Source organism: Apis cerana, linkage group LG2 (assembly GCF_029169275.1).
Source record: "Apis cerana isolate GH-2021 linkage group LG2, AcerK_1.0, whole genome shotgun sequence".
In the NCBI taxonomy this organism is placed as follows: Eukaryota; Metazoa; Arthropoda; class Insecta; order Hymenoptera; family Apidae; genus Apis; species Apis cerana.
In genome coordinates this window covers 7,525,266-7,542,847 of record NC_083853.1, presented here as the reverse complement: position 1 = coordinate 7,542,847, position 17,582 = coordinate 7,525,266, and the positions used below count along the sequence as shown (strand labels likewise).

The following is a 17,582-nucleotide window of genomic DNA, read 5'->3' as shown; positions in this document are numbered from 1 at the left end:
AATTTATGGGGCAAATCCTTGATAAGCTTTATGTCCTCGATCGTATCGGTGTTTGCCATCGGCCCTCGGTCCAATACAACTTGCCCCTTTCGCGTGAAGGAACTCCTCCCCCCCCCCTCCCTCTCCTCCCTCGATACAAATAAATATAATGCAGTTACTGGAAATATCATCGGCTCGCTCGAGGAACTCATAGCTCCGCTATTTCGAGGATAAAGATTTATTTCCTCTCCATTCTCCACTTCTCCGGCTTCTTTTCGTCCTCCTTTATTTCTACATTTCCGACCGCTTTATCCGATGGTTAGAAACGAGGTTAAAGAATATAAAGGTAGCACGATGACGTACGAAATTTGATAGAAAGTTTGATAGAAACTTGGTACGGAATTTGCTATGAAGCGAAATTTGTGACAATATCGAAAGTTGGATGTTACGCCAATTCATTTTTCGATATATTTATTTTTATTTATTTCTGCTAAATCATTTTCGAATCGATATAACCGCACGTTGTAAAGTTTCTATACGATGTTTATATTTTAAACTCGATACGGCAATATTGAAATTTAAAAATAAAGGTATAACTTTTAGAAAAGTTTTCTTGACGATCGTCACGCGCGAATGCTATATAATTTATGAATATTCGATCGAAAGATATTTTCATACGAAGACAATCCCTAAATTTGTGATACTAAGCAAAATATCCTATCGAAATTCCTTCGATTTCGAAGCCTCGACCGATAGATACATATTCCATATTTGAAAATGTAATAAAAATTTATTAAATGAAACGAGATGCAAGATATTCGGATTCCAATTTTAATCAGAACGTACTCCAATTTATTTCGCGTAATTTTCATATTTCCATAATTCTCTTCCTGCTGCTCCTCAATACCTAGATTAGCTTCTACATCGCCTTTTAATTAAAATCAGTCCCCGATTCGAGATCAAAAACAGAGATTTTTTTCTCATTTTTTTTTTTTTTTGTGTCAAACTCGAGGACAAACAGCGGGAAGAGATAAGTTGAACGAGGATCGATGAAATAGGTAGCAATTCTTTCACGTTCCATGCCGAAGTCTCGAGAAGGAACTAAATATAACGAATTTACCAGCAATACCATTAGCTTTATCAGCCGGCTCGTGCCAGAGCTATTTCATCGAGCTAAGATCTCGGTTTCACCCTTCTTCATCCTGATATCGAGGGTTGGCTAGAACCGAACTGACCTGAAATGGCCAGCAAACGATATAAGGATACGAATGGATTCGACCTACGTGTATTTGCGATTCGTGGATGGATGCGATTCGAATGTTTGTACGTGGCGAATTTCCGAATTTCCGTCACTTGTATGTTAATTACACGGAAGAAAAAGAGAATTCGAGACTCTTCGAGATCGATGCAAATTGCTCTGCTTGCTCGAATTTTGTTTTCAGACATAAAAAAGTTTCGAGCCGTAAATATATTATTCAACGAAAACAAGACGTTTCTTCTAAGACGTTTTTTTTTCTTTTCGATTCAAAAGTTACTCGAGAAAACTATCTAACTCACTCGATTTCACTCGAAGTCTCGATTCATTTTCCACGAAATTTATATAATACAATTTTACCAAACGTGAAACAAGATTTTACGATTTTACGTTTACGATTAGCGCAAGAATTTTTCAAAATTCCCATCCACGAGAACAACGGAAATTTAGAGAGAAACGTGGCAAGAAAAGAATCCACTATGATTTTAACAAATAATAGTATTCCGCAATTTCAGAATGGATTAAAAGGGAACACGATCTCTGATACAGAACTTAAATATTTTGCAAAAGCTCGATTTATCCATTTCACCACAGCACACTTTTTCGATATTGTCTATTTGCAATCCCAGGATCGTATACACGAGCATACTGCCGCTCGTGCAGTTTCTACGTGTATCTGGTCGCGATGTGTGCCCGATCGTATCGCCGTATGTGGGTCAGACACACAAGGGAGGCGAACTCGAACCAGTGCGAGGCAGGAAACTCTACATTCGGAACCGGACGAGACTTTCAACGAAAGAGAAGGTTGAAAAAGAGAGAGACCGGTTGGGATGAATCAAGAGAAGGGTGGAGATAGTGGCTCGACTCTGATATCTCAAATCCATTTCTGGCTCGTGCCACGAACCGTGGACACAACCGTCGACCTCGACGATCTTCCATATTTTTTTTACCGCTCTCCACCGCTCCGCTTCTATTTTAACTCTCCCATCTCCCATCTCGCGCGCAAAACCAGACGACACTTTCCAGAAATGTCAACCGAGAAACTAAAACCTTCATCCTATTTCAACCTAGTTTTCCCGTGGAATTTACGCGTAAATCGCGAAACGAGATCAGAGAAGAGTTATATTTTTACGGAATTACGATTTCGAGCGGTGATCGCGTTGATATCGAGACGGATATTTTTGTCGAAAATTTATCAAAGCTTATAATATACGTATATTTAAATCGGTAGATAATTAGAGAGACTTGGGACGAGTTTTTACGCTCGACGTGATTACGTGAATCGTAAATTTGAAATTAAATTTTCGAAATAAAATTTTTAACAACGTTTTAAGATCCTATTTTATTAAAGAAAGACAATCATGATGTTTTATTAGTCCTCCTTAGTTTTATTGTCGCTGAAATAACCTATTTAATTTTTACGACGATCAAGATACGTCTTTTTCCTCCCTCCTCTTAATCTAGCTAATGTTACAGCTATGTCCTATCTTCCGCTTGATTAAATCCTAACAACATTTCCACGCCATGAAAAATAGTTTCGATAGTAACGGGGGAAATTAAGTAAACTAACTAAATTAGCCGGCGGATAGAGAAAAAAAAATTAACGAAATAATTTCCATTCGCGATATCCCTAACGAAACGCGGTTGAACGATCAAAAAACGGATTCGTAGAGAGAAACGAGCACGCGAAATATATAACTCCGCACTTTGAACCGCACGCGAACACTCGAAAATAAAACGGCTATAAACTGCGCGAGTGCCAGACAACTATTCTCCCCCCGCCCCCCTTTCGCGTAATACCTTCGAAACCAGCTGCACGCTCGTTCGCTATGTCAATTTTATACCCGGAATGGTGCGTAACGGTGTAAGGGTAAGGGAGGAAAAAGGCAAATCGTAGCCATTATTACCAATTACCGAACCGTTAATTCTATTTACGTTATCGCCAGAACGTGGAACGATTTCGGTGCCCGACCGGCACCGGATCATAAATCAAACCCAAGTACCATTATCTGTCTCATACACCGTGGCCCGATGAATCGCGACGGCTATTATCGGGTGGCGATAGAAGCCCGGAGAAGTTCGCACAATAACGCGTAATGGTCCGCGCAGTCTCGCCAAGGGTCGATAAAGGCTAATTAGCAGAAATCCTCGTCTCAGGTGGTCCTCCTACCGATTCGTAATCACTTAACAGGCGCGACGAGAGGGGCGTCTCGAGAGTATTCCGGAAGTACAGCGGGGACGGGGAATGGGATTTAACGCGGCCACCGATTTAACTGCCAAAATTCTGATTGGACCGCGACAACCGACGTTATTTGCCGGCGATTCAATCGTGAGACGAATATCGAGAGTTAGAAGGGAGAATCGCGATGAAAATGTGAAACGATTGCGATTGATGTATCTTAATTAAGTAGTTTCTTGTTGGAGTCGGATTTATTTAATATATTTGTGTTGGGGATACGTTAAATTTAGTTGATAAGAAGAAAATTACTATGAAAGAAAGAAAATCTACGGTCCAATCTTTAATTATTTGCATTCCTAAGCTGTGTATTTATGTATAGAGAGTTTATAAGAAAAAAATACTTTGGAATCGATTAACAATGTATAAGCTTGGAATGCAAAAAATTAATTCATTAATTCAGAAATTAAACACTTTCATCATTAAGAGATATTTAAACTAATATAAATATCTAAGTATATCTAAGTATTATTTCTAATAAATTCAATTCCTCGATAATTTCTATGTTTCATCCTATCCTATTTTATCGATGAAACACACGAGTTAAACGACACATCATTATGGTATCGAAGCAATAAAGCCAGATGCGAACGCATCGAAACGCTGAAACAATAAAACGCGATGCGAATCGAAATGCAAGCTTTTCACCCATTCCCTACCATATAACCCCGTCAAATTTTGCGTTTAGGCCGGATTAGAGAAGTGAAATAAGCAAAACGCTGAATCGTATCGATCGAGTATCGTTCGATATCCGACACGCGAATACCGAATACCGAAAATAATAATGATTCGTACGGTCTCGCGACAATGATTACTGGCAGGTTGTCCACCTGCACTGTGACGAGCAAGCAACACGCACGATGATTTCGACTGCGAGCAAGTTCTGACACGCAACAAACCGTCGGTGATATACGATTTCGATGTCGAATGTTTGTCACCGTGAGCCTCGTGGCAGTGTACGGTCGTGATTTACGCGCACCATCATTAATCAGAATCATTTGGTATGTGTACTCACCGGGCCGAACTGCTCGAAGTAGTTTTTCACGTCCTCCAGCGTCGTCGGTGCCGATAATCCACCGACGAATATCTTCTTTGTCCTTGTCACCATCTGTAACAAGAAAAAAGGTATCGCGTATTAGTCATCGATTCGTAAAATTGCGACGAACATATGCTGTCGTTATATAGTATACAAATATAAACAATTCTGTGGCCTGTGAACGCATGTTAATGATACGACGCAAAATATACCGAAAAAATTCGACGAAATACGCAGAAACGTGTGTCTTGGTTAATATATTGCGTAAATTACAACGATTTTTATGTACGATATTTCTAATAAAAATAATGCGCAGTTGCTTACCATAGTAAAAATTGCTCGAAACGCGAACAAGGGTCTACAACCATCACGATTCGAATAATATTACGAACACTGGTCTAAATTCACACATTTATTTCATTCGCACTATTTAATTTATGCACTTTTAACTTTAAAAATTAAGAATACGAACAGATTATTAACGAGTGTCTTGACGCACGACGCGAACTACTTTTAATGGCGGTTGCGCGGGAGTATGCGCGCGCAGCAAAACTATTAATTAATACTGTTTTTACGTACGAGGTGGCGCATGAGTATCAGTTTCAAATCTAACATATAAAAGAATCGTATATACTATGTATATATGATTGTAAAAAATCATAAAACGTATAGCGAATGAAATAAAATTGAATTTTTATACGTAATTTATTATATCGCACGATACGTAATAACGATCCGTACGCGTCGAAAGTTAAAGTCGTACTGAAATTATTCGTCTCCTTCCAATAACACCGCTATTGTTTTGAATTTAGTCGAAGCTATCGTGAATATATATACATAATATATACATAACATATACATTCTTTTCCTTATAATTCGCCTTTTCCATTTCAATTATATTATTTAATATTATTAAGAATTATTTAAATAATTAATAATTAATAATTTTTAAATATATATTATTAAAAATTATTAATAATAATATAGTGTATGATATAATTATTGTAATTGATATATGGTTATATTATTTAATATTATTAAGAATTATTTAAATAATTAATAATTAATAATTTTTAAATATATATTATTAAAAATTATTAATAATAGTATAGTGTATGATATAATTATTGTAATTGATATATGGTTATACTATTTAATATTATTAAGAATTATTTAAATAATTAATAATTAATAATTTTTAAATATATATTATTAAAAATTATTAATAATAGTATAGTGTATGATATAATTATTATTATATTATTTAATATTATTAAGAATTATTTAAATAATTAATAATTAATAATTTTTAAATATATATCATTAAAAATTATTAATAATAGTATAGTGTATGATATAATTATTATTATATTATTTAATATTATTAAGAATTATTTAAATAATTAATAATTAATAATTTTTAAATATATATTATTAAAAATTATTAATAATAGTATAGTGTATGATATAATTATTGTAATTGATATATGGTTATATTATTTAATATTATTAAGAATTATTTAAATAATTAATAATTAATAATTTTTAAATATATATTATTAAAAATTATTAATAATAGTATAGTGTATGATGTAATTATTGTAATTGATATATGGTTATATTATTTAATATTATTAAGAATTATTTAAATAATTAATAATTAATAATTTTTAAATATATATTATTAAAAATTATTAATAATAGTATAGTGTATGATATAATTATTGTAATTGATGTATGGTTATAACTTAAAAAATATTCTAATAAAAAATGTTCATATAAACTTTTTTCACTGTTTTATCCATTCATCATTAAAGTTTGATTTTCACATGTTACAGAATATATTGCATAAAAACACACTTCCATTCCCCTTAGTTTTTGAAAAATTGTCTTCTAATTCAGTTATTTATTTAAAAGTTTAAGAAGTTGCAAACTTATTTCGATAATGACTACGTCGAAGTGTTTTTCCTGAATTTTGAATAATCGATGTAAAATATTGAACAAATATTACATCAAAGTATAATTTGAAACATAAATTTTTAATTTTAAACGACGGAATTAGAATATTTTTTTTGTATTTCGAACTCAATAACTTCTCCTAAACGAGAAATCTGAATTTCTAGATATATATAAAGTTTTTACAAACAGCTATTGATCGACACACATATATTTACGTCAACATGGTTGCACACAACACCGTACGTGTTCATATTTGGCATGAAAAATGGAACGTACAGGAAACAGGAACGATATTTATTTCCTTTGCGAAAACGCATTGAAACTCGTTATCATATTTTCAATAAATTTTGTTAACAGACCGGCAAAATAAATTTTGCTAAAAGACCTTAACGCCAAAGCAACCGTGCAAAATGACGAACATCCATGTTCACAAAGATAAAATAGCGCATCAATTGTCAACCAAACAATTTTCCTTTAAAAAAACAAATTGTTAATATTATTGATACGTCCTAAAATTCTTTAAAAACAAAAAATCCAAACATAAAATATTAAAAATGACATTTATACATTATTTATTAACTCTTTTTAAATCCGCAGAATTTTTTCTTTATTTTAATCTTTTTTGCGACATTAATGGTTAATAAATTTTAGCTTTGTAGGATCTTGAAAGCGTACGTCTCAAAATATGTTTACTTTGTAGATTCACGAGCACAAAAATGCGCCGGGAATAATGCTCTTTTCAAACCGTGTTTTGGGGAGGAAAGAACTGGAGGAGAGATGAAATATATATATATATATATATATATATATATATATATATATATATATACATGAAAAAGACGGCTGAAAAATGGCACATTCGTGGTTAAGAAATTGATAAGGAGGCTGATAAAATATGAATGGTCCGTGTCGGGCACACCACGTCGTTTCCACAGAAAAGATCTTTTCATCGGTGACATTTTTCATATTTGTTCAAATCGGTAATGTCAATTCCAATCGACGTCGTTGTACCAGATCGTTCTTTTGTACGTTTCGAAGCATCGTTATGCAGACGTGTTTGATGAAGTTATTAACACGCCGCGTTATTCTAATATCCCGTGAAATAATTCGCTGGAAAATCTATTGTACGTACATGTAAATTAAATCGGAATCCTTCGGTAACTTGGAATTCATTAACGAACACGTAATATTTCGACATAATTATTCGTTAAATATAGATCGAATAAAGCCCGCGGGCATTTAAGAGTGATTATAATTTTATGAATGTTCCATAAAACAAAATTTATGGAAAAAAGATTATCCAGTCATAAATGATAATATGAATTAACTTTTTTCGTGTAATTTATTAGTTCGAATAATATTATTACGAGCTAAAAAAAGAAAAAAAAGATAAGATATCTAAAAATTTATCGTTTTAACAGCACGAGTAGAAAATTTGTACAAAATGTTCACGTCATAATCGAAATATCGACTCGGTTACAATTCGTAGATCCAAAGGAGACGTGTATTTGGATCGATTCACCGTTATCATCGAGGGGAGCGAAATCGAGAGACTGATACAAGTATAAAGAGTCTTGCACGTGGCCTCCATATTGAAAAGTTTTCTCGAGTAAGAGGACAGAAACGTTTCAAGCGTAACGTAGCTACGCTCGCGACGAACGATTTCGAGAAGCTGCCGTACACCGACATCTTCCATATTATTCCTTCCGCCCCTCGAAACGTTCGTTGATTGACAGATTTTCTCAGATCGTGAAACGTGATCGTTCTCGACGTTTTGAAACAAAAATCCCGATCGTTCAACGAAGGGGAAAAAAAAGGAAAAGCGGCTTTCGTTCTACGAATCGAATCGAATATGAAAACGACAGAAACCGTTTCGTTGGAACGAGAACAACTCGTGGCGAAACTAATTACAAGGGGATCGTTTCAACCGCGTAGAATACTCCAGATCGAGAGGAGGGAAAAAAAGAGAAACAAGGGAAAATGGGAACATCTTAATAACATGGCAATGTAATAAAGCGCACCGTACATGGAGGAAATTTCGCCTAGGAGAAGCGGTGGCGTCGTTGGAGAAAAGAGAAGGAAAAAAGAAAAGAAAAAGAAAAAAGACGAATGAAGGGAATAAGTGGAAGAGGCAGAATGATAGAACGGGAGAACGGGGGAGTTGAATACAGCGAAAGAGGTAAACTCTGGTAATTTCAGTGATGGCTCGGCTTAGACCTCTCTATATCCGGTGAGTAACGCAAACCCCTTGGCGCAAGTCCTTCCACCTCGTGGTGCCTGAAACTCAACCCGTTTCTCTTCCCTCTTTCTAATCCCATCCCCCTGTGTCCCCTCCCCCTCTCATCTCATGGGAGGCGGGAGGAAGCTCGCGAACCTCGCAGACAGGTTAGCCTTGCTGGCTAATCAGCCAAGTGTATAAAGTGCCGGGGATGAAAATAAAAACGAGTGAATTTCGAAAATTGAATAAATAACTCGGCTCCGATTCCGTGGACGTGAAAGAACCGTGGCTCCACGTGAAAGAACCCGAGAGAGTGACGGGGGAATGAAAGAGGGAGGGAGTATAGGAGGGGGAGTAAAGAGAGAGAGGCTCTGAAACAGCGAGGAAGACTCGAAGAGGATGGTCAGATTCGGAGGAGTCAAACGGGGGTTGAAAAGGAAGGTGGGAAAGGGATTGGAGGAGATGGGTAAATAAACGAGGACGAAAGGGGTTACCGCTTATTTGAATGAAGTTGCAACACCTCCCCTTGCTGCAGTTCGGTCTGAGAGGGGGAATTGAGGCATCCTGATGCTTCCTCGTGCCATTTCCGTCGAACGGGTTTCCTCGGCCTAAGAGCCGGCCGAGTTGCTGAAATTTTATTACGCTCCGCTACGCTCGTTCCCGTTAATGAGCGCATTGTCGTGCAAACGAGACATTTCAGTTGGGGACAGCGTCTCTGCTCGAGACCCACCAGTCACCTTCTCTTTTGTTCAATAATATGGAGAAGAAGAAGTCGGATTGGACACGATGTTGCACGGGAATATTACAGGCTATGTAATTGCTACGATGAAGTGAAGGAAAATTTCGTGAATCTATTCGTTCCTCAACTTGAGACGAATATTAAAGTTTCGAGAAAAATTATTAATAATTGGAAAGGACTGTATTTCGGGAGGCTATATCAATGATCGGTTCACAAGAATCGTTTGATTATTATAGGTTTGATTATCATAGATGTTAAGAGGTGAAGAGATAAAGTCGAAACTTGGAAAGTTCCTCTTTATTATGCCGTAAATACTAAAAAATTATAACAATTTTATAACTTACTAGCAACGAGTTTATAGTTTCATCGTTTCTCTTCTCTTAGGGACAATCTTCATTCTCGATTGTAGCCGCAGAAATCTAAATTTCATGTCGAGATATATACGTGTCTTCCTATCTTGCTTTCTCGCAGTTAAAAAAATGAAATTGTCACGCGAAGAAAACTGGATTAACTATCCTCGGGCTTTAAAAAATCCGGTATTACCGTAGGAAGAATATATCCTATCCTATCTTCTTAATAAATATTTTACGAGCAAGAGTTTTATTGCGGAAGATTTCGAAGCAAATAAATGACTCGTGTCAAATAAAATGTTTAACGCGATAAATAAAGATTAATTTAAAAAAAAAAAATGATATATCAAAATTCCAAATGACGAAAGAAACGTAAGATATGTATGAGTAAGAACGGCACACGTACATTTGAATACGTATATGTCAGCATGTACGTCACAGTTCTTAATGTCAACATTCGATGAATTGAGAGGCAATTTCCTTCTGACAGTCAATTAGTCTGCCCTTCCACCTAATGTACTGAAATAGTACGTGCTTACTTTTTTATCATAGATCCTTGAAACATTTCCACGAGAGAAACTATCGATCGAATAGCCTTAAAATTTCGAAATAGCTAGAATAGAAAATCCTAAATTACGTCAAACAGTTGTAATGTTTTAAATAATATACCGACGATTTCGCATTTTCTATATTCATTCCTTGTCATATCTCACGTAAAATAAAAAAAAGAAACAAGATTAAAAAAAAACGGAAACCAATTGATTCGACAAAGTAGAAAACGAAAAGAGCGAAAAAAAAAAAAGAAGAAGAGAGGATAAAAAATCATACGGGCCCCTGAATCAGTGAATCCACTTAAAATCCATTTAAAAGTCTCGAAGATGAATATTTCTCTAAACTTTAATCGCGCCACGTATAAATTACCCTGGTACAATGGTGCTCGAACGTTTTACACGGCGAGGATATATCCCTATTAATCTCATAATCATCCCCCGACGCGGAAAACGGGCGAAGGAGAGCGAGAGAAACAGGGGTGGATGGGCGAGGTGTTGGAGGAGCGGAGGGAGAAATGGGTAAAATAAATATTGGAATAAATGTCGGTGAGTGGGCGTGCCAGTTTTAACGGGCCCAAACCGTTAAATCGTGAACAGCGGGAATATTGTCGTGTGGAATGGCAAGGAGAACGCTTTGCTCGTTCGCAATTATTGTGAAAGTTTAATCGGCCGCTATATGCTGTGCCGATGAGACTACAAAAGCACGAAATGTGTATATATATATATATAAATATATGCATACGTGTCGCGAAAAGTTTCGGTAACGTTCGGAAAATGTTTCGCAATTTTTGCTCCCTCTATCTCCGCAGTAATAGGTGAAAGAGAAACAGAGAAAGGAGGAGTTTAAACGGCACGATGCCTTGAACGAAAATTGCATAAAATGATATCCAGCGATTTTATTTCATACCGCGTTTCTCAAGCGCGGTAATCTCTCTCTACCTATTTTTCTCTTTCTTTTTCGACTCTCTATCTCTTTTACACCCACGTTCAAATACGCCCACATTTTTGTTTCGTATCGTTTAATGCGAAAGGGAAAAATTATATTAACGGAATTAACGGTGCGTAATTTCTCGTTTCAACGTTTATTTTGATCGTTAAATATTTCGTAACGATTAATAGAAATGGTTATTGTACGATAATTATTAAATCTTCTTGTCATGTCATGGAAAGTGAAAGCAAAGATTAGTAACATGGGAAATTAAAATTGTAATTTAAAAGTTAAGAGGCAGGGGTAAGCAGTCACGATGACAGGGCAAAATTATAAAAAGCCGCTACACGTACTCGGAAGGAACACGAATGGTCGACCAAGATTAATACTCCTCGATGGTTTAAAAAGCGGTGGTGAATCGTTCGAGAGAGCATAAAGGGTTGAAGAAGGAAGAGGAGAGTTAGTCCAGAAGGGGAAAGCACGGTGGAAAAGTAGGGCAAAAGGGCGGGAAATGGACAGGGTGAAACCGGTTATCATTCAGAGGGTTACGAGCCTCGTCGTGGTACAGGAATCCCTTTCCTTCCTTTTTCTTGCCTCCTCTCGCTACCCATTTTTTCTCCATCTCGAGGAATCCCTCGACCACGGCTCCACCCTCGTTCACATCATCGTTTCCACTTACATTGGCGTGGCAAAACAAGAATTTTCTCGTACGCTATTTCAATTTACCCTCGCTTCGAAACCTGTTTTTATTTCCTTCGCGGAAATTAACAAGAGGGCAAGAACTTTTCTCTCTCTTTTTTTTTTTTTGATACATTGATCATCGGGAAGGAGAAACAATTAGTCAGCGATGTTAATTGAAACTTCAACTCAAAGGAAATAATGAAATTCGCAGCAAAGAAACTGCGCTAATTGTTACGATCGAAGCTTTAATTCGTTCTCAAGAATGAATTCTAATGAACGTTTGAACCGTTAAGCTAACTGTATTATTCTTCTCCGTACGCTTAAGAAATTAACAAAATTACAAAAGCGTAACGCATGAGAAACCGTACAAAAAAAAATAAACCACTTACGTTTTCCCACACGCGCAAACTATCGTTTCCACGATTACTTTGACCCATATACTCGATCAAAGTCCCCTCAAAGTCCTTCCCCCATACTCTCGTACACCCCCATTAATTTCACCGTCGCCTCTATTCTATTTTCTCGAACGAAATAGCACGAACTGTTCCCCAAAAAAGGAAAAACAAAAACAAAAAAGCCGCGTCGCTCGAAAAAAAACGACGTATCGATATCGTATTTGTATCAGGGATTAAAACAACCAAAACGTCAAGCGTAAAACGTTCACTGTATCCCCCGTGTCTATCTTGCAGGATGCAGGTGCAGCAGAGCTGGTGGACAGTGGCACAAGCGCTAATTTCCCCGAGTGCCCGGAATTTAAGTCACCGGTCATAAATACAGAAAAGAGGTTATCGGCGAGAGGGCGGTAAGGCGCTCAAACATTCGTCTGTGGTTCGCTATCGCACTGTCCAGCCCTGACCCTACCTACCTTACTCAACCTGGCTTTTACACGGCCGCGTAAATACCGCGATCCTACAAATTCGCCGTTCGCTACGTGCTCCCTGCCACGTAGATTGCACGCACACGCGTGTATCGACCGACAGAAAAGATCTCTTTTTTTTTTTTTGGCCAACAACATTTTAGCCCTCTCCCCCAATCAAGCTAATACGCGATTCAACGGAGAGGAGAGAATTTAAATTCGTGGCCGTTTGTTCGGCTTTCTGTATTCTTTGTGTCGTAAAAAGGATGCGATCGATGCATTTGGCTTTAAACTTTATACGGTTTTATTGGAAAATGGAGATTTTTTTCGAATATTTCGCGCGGAGGAGTATAAGCTTCGCGCGTGTTCTTTTTGCACAGTTTTTGAAACAGGTCACCGGAATATGAAAAATAAGATTTTTATCGTATTTGAATCGTCGAGGTTCGATGAAAATGATTAATTAAACAATGTCACGTTTGTATTAATTCATACTGTACAAGCAGCACTTGTTTAGAGAAAGAATTAAACGAAATTTGATGTATTAGTCGAAACAGAGAGAAGCTCCTTTTTGCACGTTTAAAAAAAATACTTTCAATTACCAGAGGCTTCCCTTGTGCCTCTTTAATTCTGAAATTGTACGAGTAGTAGACATCTCTTCTTAAGAAAGAATTATTTCTCTTTTGGACAGAGTTTCAACGTTTTGTCAGCAGGATCTCTCCTCCTATTGTTAACGTCGACAAAGACTGATTGCAACCGGACCAACCGGCCGTGGCTGGATCCCCTTCGATCACGCGAATTCTCGGATTTAGCCAGATACTTCCTCCCCTCCCCTGTGTACAAATGACGATGATATAATAATAGATGTCGTTGCCTTATATTAAATGGTCAGGGATCTCTTTTCCTCGTTAGCCGGTGCATCCTCAGCATCCTCCAAAACAATGAAAGTTTACCCGACCTAAATGGAGGACTCGGCCGTCCCGCATTGTGCTCCCTTTGAATTGTAATCATCATACATCTGCTCGCGCGTGGTAAAACGTTGAATAGTTCGAAAGAAAAGGAGCTCCACGAGCCCGAAGAATAAGTATTTTGAATGGTATAGTAGTGGTTCAAGGCTAACCAGATCGAATCCCGGCGCCATTCTCACGAACAGAATTTCCGTCATCGTACTACTCTTATATACATTTTTCCACCTCCCTCCCTTTTTTCTCCCCTTTCTAAAGTCACAAAAGAAGCTTCGACATTCACTTCATTCGGTATCACTTTGAGAACTCGTGAAATCGTGAAATCATTTTTTTAAATCGTTTCCAAATCAATAGTCCAAGAATAGAACGGTCGACGTAATTATCGTGATTAGTTGCCAATTGAACAGATATCAATTAACCGACGCGTAGATAGGAGGGAAGCTGAGAGAATCAAAATTATTACTATTTGAATTCTAAATTTTTGTTTTCAATGTGATACCTTCCCCAATCTGGATCTCGATTTAATAACCAAAAGTTCGATACACCTTTCGCTATCGCCCTAAATCCAACCCATTACATTCACCGAGGCGGCCGCGATTTACCTCCTTCCCTTCCTTAGAGCTACTCCACTGACTTAAACTGTTGGACTTGCGACTTTAGGGGATTACCAGAGAATTTACCGAACTCCCTTGCACGGCGAACTACCGCCGTTTAAACTCGCTCCGATTATTTCCGAATTATCTTTACGCGTCCCGTGTTACGACTCCCGAAGAAAATTGCGTTATTTAGATAACCTTCTTTAAACGCGTTCAATTAAATCAAAGGGGGAGTTTTAAATCTTTTCTCTCTTTTTTTCTCTTTTCTTTTCCTTTTTTCTTTTATCTTTACTCGTCCGGACTTTTATTACCTTCAATTACGCTCAACCGTGGACGAAAGATAAAGTAAAAAAGAATGAATAAGTAAAATAATAATAATAATAATAATCTAAGACGTTAACGTTTCCGTACGTAATATTTGGAATAAATAGAAAAAGATACCAGTATAAGATAATTCTCCTTTCAATCTCGAAACGGTGATTGTACATCAACCGCGAAAACTTGTGACGAGTAAACATAAAAAGAAAAAAAAAGAAGAAAGAAAAATCATCTAATGGCGAACATTTCACAGCGATGGAAACGTTGTCTCTTACTCGGAAACCCGTTTGAGCCAAAAGGGGGAAACGGAGAAGAGAAAGGAAAGGAGATATAAAGGAAAATGCGAAAAAAAAATCTCTCCACGTAGGAATTCCGTTCTTTTGGCGGAAATTCGATGCTGATGTGTCGGCTTTCGGACGGAGGTACGATACATTTATTGATCCTGTGGCATCAAACGTTTACGAGTCGCTCTTTGAACGCGAAGATGAAAGCATCGACGCCCGACAAGTGCACGCGTGGCTTAAGCACGCTTCTCTATTTTTACTCTCTCCTCGCCTTTGATGCACATTATCAGGACTCGCCTTTTATTCAGAAGCCCGAAATGCTCGGCGCTCTTTTAAACCCGACGGCGCGCTACGCGGAAGTTGTGCCTCGATTGTACGTTTATATTTTTCCTTCGACCGTGCCCGCCTCGATAGTTCGTCGACTCTGTTGAAAAAGTAAATCGTCGATATTGATTTTTTCCTTCGTCATCGTTTCACCCTGTTTCTTTTTCCTTTTTTTTTTTTCGAGGGGAAACCGCAGACCCTAATTCCGTATCCGAATTCTGACAATAATAATTTTAAAAAATGGAAAAGAAACTCCGAAAAAATCGTGAGATTATTCCATGGATCGAAAATTAACGTAATTTATAATAATAAAAAATCTTTGCAACTTATTAGATCTATTTAGCGAATTCTTTGCAAAAGCAAGTTACAAATTACTTTATTATTATTTTTATCTCTTCTCTTCTATTTTACTTCTACGTATTATTAAAAAAAAAGAAATATACGAGATACACGTAACTCGTTGTTATCCCAAATGATTATGTCCTCATAATGAATCTTTTATGATTCTACATATTTCATTCGAAACTTACATCGTAAAAGACGTATATTACCAGATACCGTTTAATAATCTTCTTTATTTCTCGTCAAGGAAAAATATTCACAAGCGCGTTTCATCGACGAGAAGGATAAAAAAAGGCCACGGTTTCATTCATCCATCCGCGTGACACGTAATAAAAACGAAATGGAACGTGTACGATGCACGTGGACAGAGTCGTTCTTCGAATCGATCGATGAATCTAAGACGACGAGATTGACGAGAAAAAAAAAATCGTCGCCATTTTGCGGCTCGTTATCGCGAAATTCGTTTGATCGATCGATCATTGAGCCCGCGATGATTGAATGGACGAATCGGGACGAGAGGGAAGAAAATGGAATCGAGATATCCCGGTGACCGAGTCTCACGAGTATTATAGGTAATAAAAGAGGGCGTTAGAGAACCGGTGGCGAGCACTTTTTTATCGAGCTGCACGAGCTGAGATTTCGCCTGGCGCCCCGTAAAAATTCCACCCTAAAATCTTATCCCTCTCCAATTTCGCGAGATATATATCTCCAAGTACAACACATCCCTCCAAGTCACTGTTAGGGAGGCGGCCTCGTAAGTTCCTGTGTGCTGCGGGGTTCGACTAAAATTGGAACAAACTGCGGAATCTGTTTCCGGTTACGTGTCTCTCTGAAGAGAAAGAGAAAGAGAGAGAGAGAGCGTGCATATGTACGTAAGGAAGGAATGTTAGAGCGTGTTTAATCAAGTAACGAGTACAATTTCGATTCGAGTTTGCATTCGCGGGGATATTATTCCGACTTGGAAATATATGGAGAGGGGAAGAGGGATTTGATATTTGTCAAAATGGGGGAAATGCCTGTTTAATAATTCAAAGGGCGATACAATTATTGGATTGAACGAGAAAATGTAAATTTAATCATTTCCATTGGTAGTTTTTTCTTTGCACGAGAAACGAATATTTTCTTCTTTTCGCGTTTATGCACAGGATTTTTCATCCAACTTGTTGAAAATACGAAGGAAGAGATATATTGGAATTTGAGATCGTTCGTTAAAGATAATTTCATCGTAATAAAATTAATCTGTTAGCAAGAATGGAACGAACGCTCGCGGAAGAAACACAATACAACGGATATTTGTACAATATCAATATCCAAAAAACGAAGGAAGTCGCTCCGCCAGTTATATCCCTTATTCGATTCACGATGGAGGAAGAAAGGCCTGCGCTACCTACATATATTTCTTTCTCGAGATGGATGTTGTTCAATGGAGAGAAAAATAGCGCAAAGGGAGACCTCTAATCACGCGTCTACGGTTGCGCGGCACGTAGAAATTCAATAACGACGTAAACTCGATCACGGCGGGCAGGAGGTAGCGCATTCAACAACCGTTTGCCGTGTCACGAAGCAAGGGGTTGGAAGTGTGGGGAGGCGCGGGTGAATTGACGGTAAGGATACCATTGTGATGTCCCATTCAATCGTGTACAACAGAAACACCATTAAGACCAGTTTGCACCGTTTCAATTAAAACGTAAACCTGCGACTGAGAAGGCATTGATTTCGACGTAACGCCATTGCAATTAGCCGCCTTTGATTGCCGCTGATTAGGGGATCTGATCCGAATTGACCAAAAATAATCATGGCCATTGTACCGATACAATTTCGAACAATCATCCATTTCCCATTAGATTATATTATCTGGAAACCGGATAATTTTCCATGATTTAACGTTTTCTCTCAAGTCGCGATACACTTGTTAGATTGATTCGAGAAATTGGACTGCTTTCGTCCAATAGATAAGATCAAATTGTT

General features: G+C 37.4%; 1 protein-coding gene across 21 annotated transcripts in view; it reads right to left on the bottom strand.

The window, feature by feature from the left end:
• LOC107996734 (RNA-binding protein Musashi homolog Rbp6) overlaps nt 1-17,582 on the bottom strand; it is a 744,804-nt gene that overhangs the window by 214,469 nt on the left and 512,753 nt on the right. For 18 of the 21 annotated variants that reach the window (XR_009828789.1, XM_062070945.1, XM_062070935.1 and 15 more), the window contains one exon: nt 4,486-4,578. Coding sequence is in view for 20 of the 21 variants with exons in the window: in XM_062070945.1 (XP_061926929.1) it covers nt 4,486-4,578 (93 nt within the window). In the remaining variant the exon portion in view is untranslated. Of the gene's footprint in view, nt 1-4,485; nt 4,579-4,830; nt 5,295-17,582 lie in introns of those variants that run through there. The other 3 variants (XM_062070953.1, XM_062070951.1, XM_062070948.1) reach the window with 3 other exon arrangements.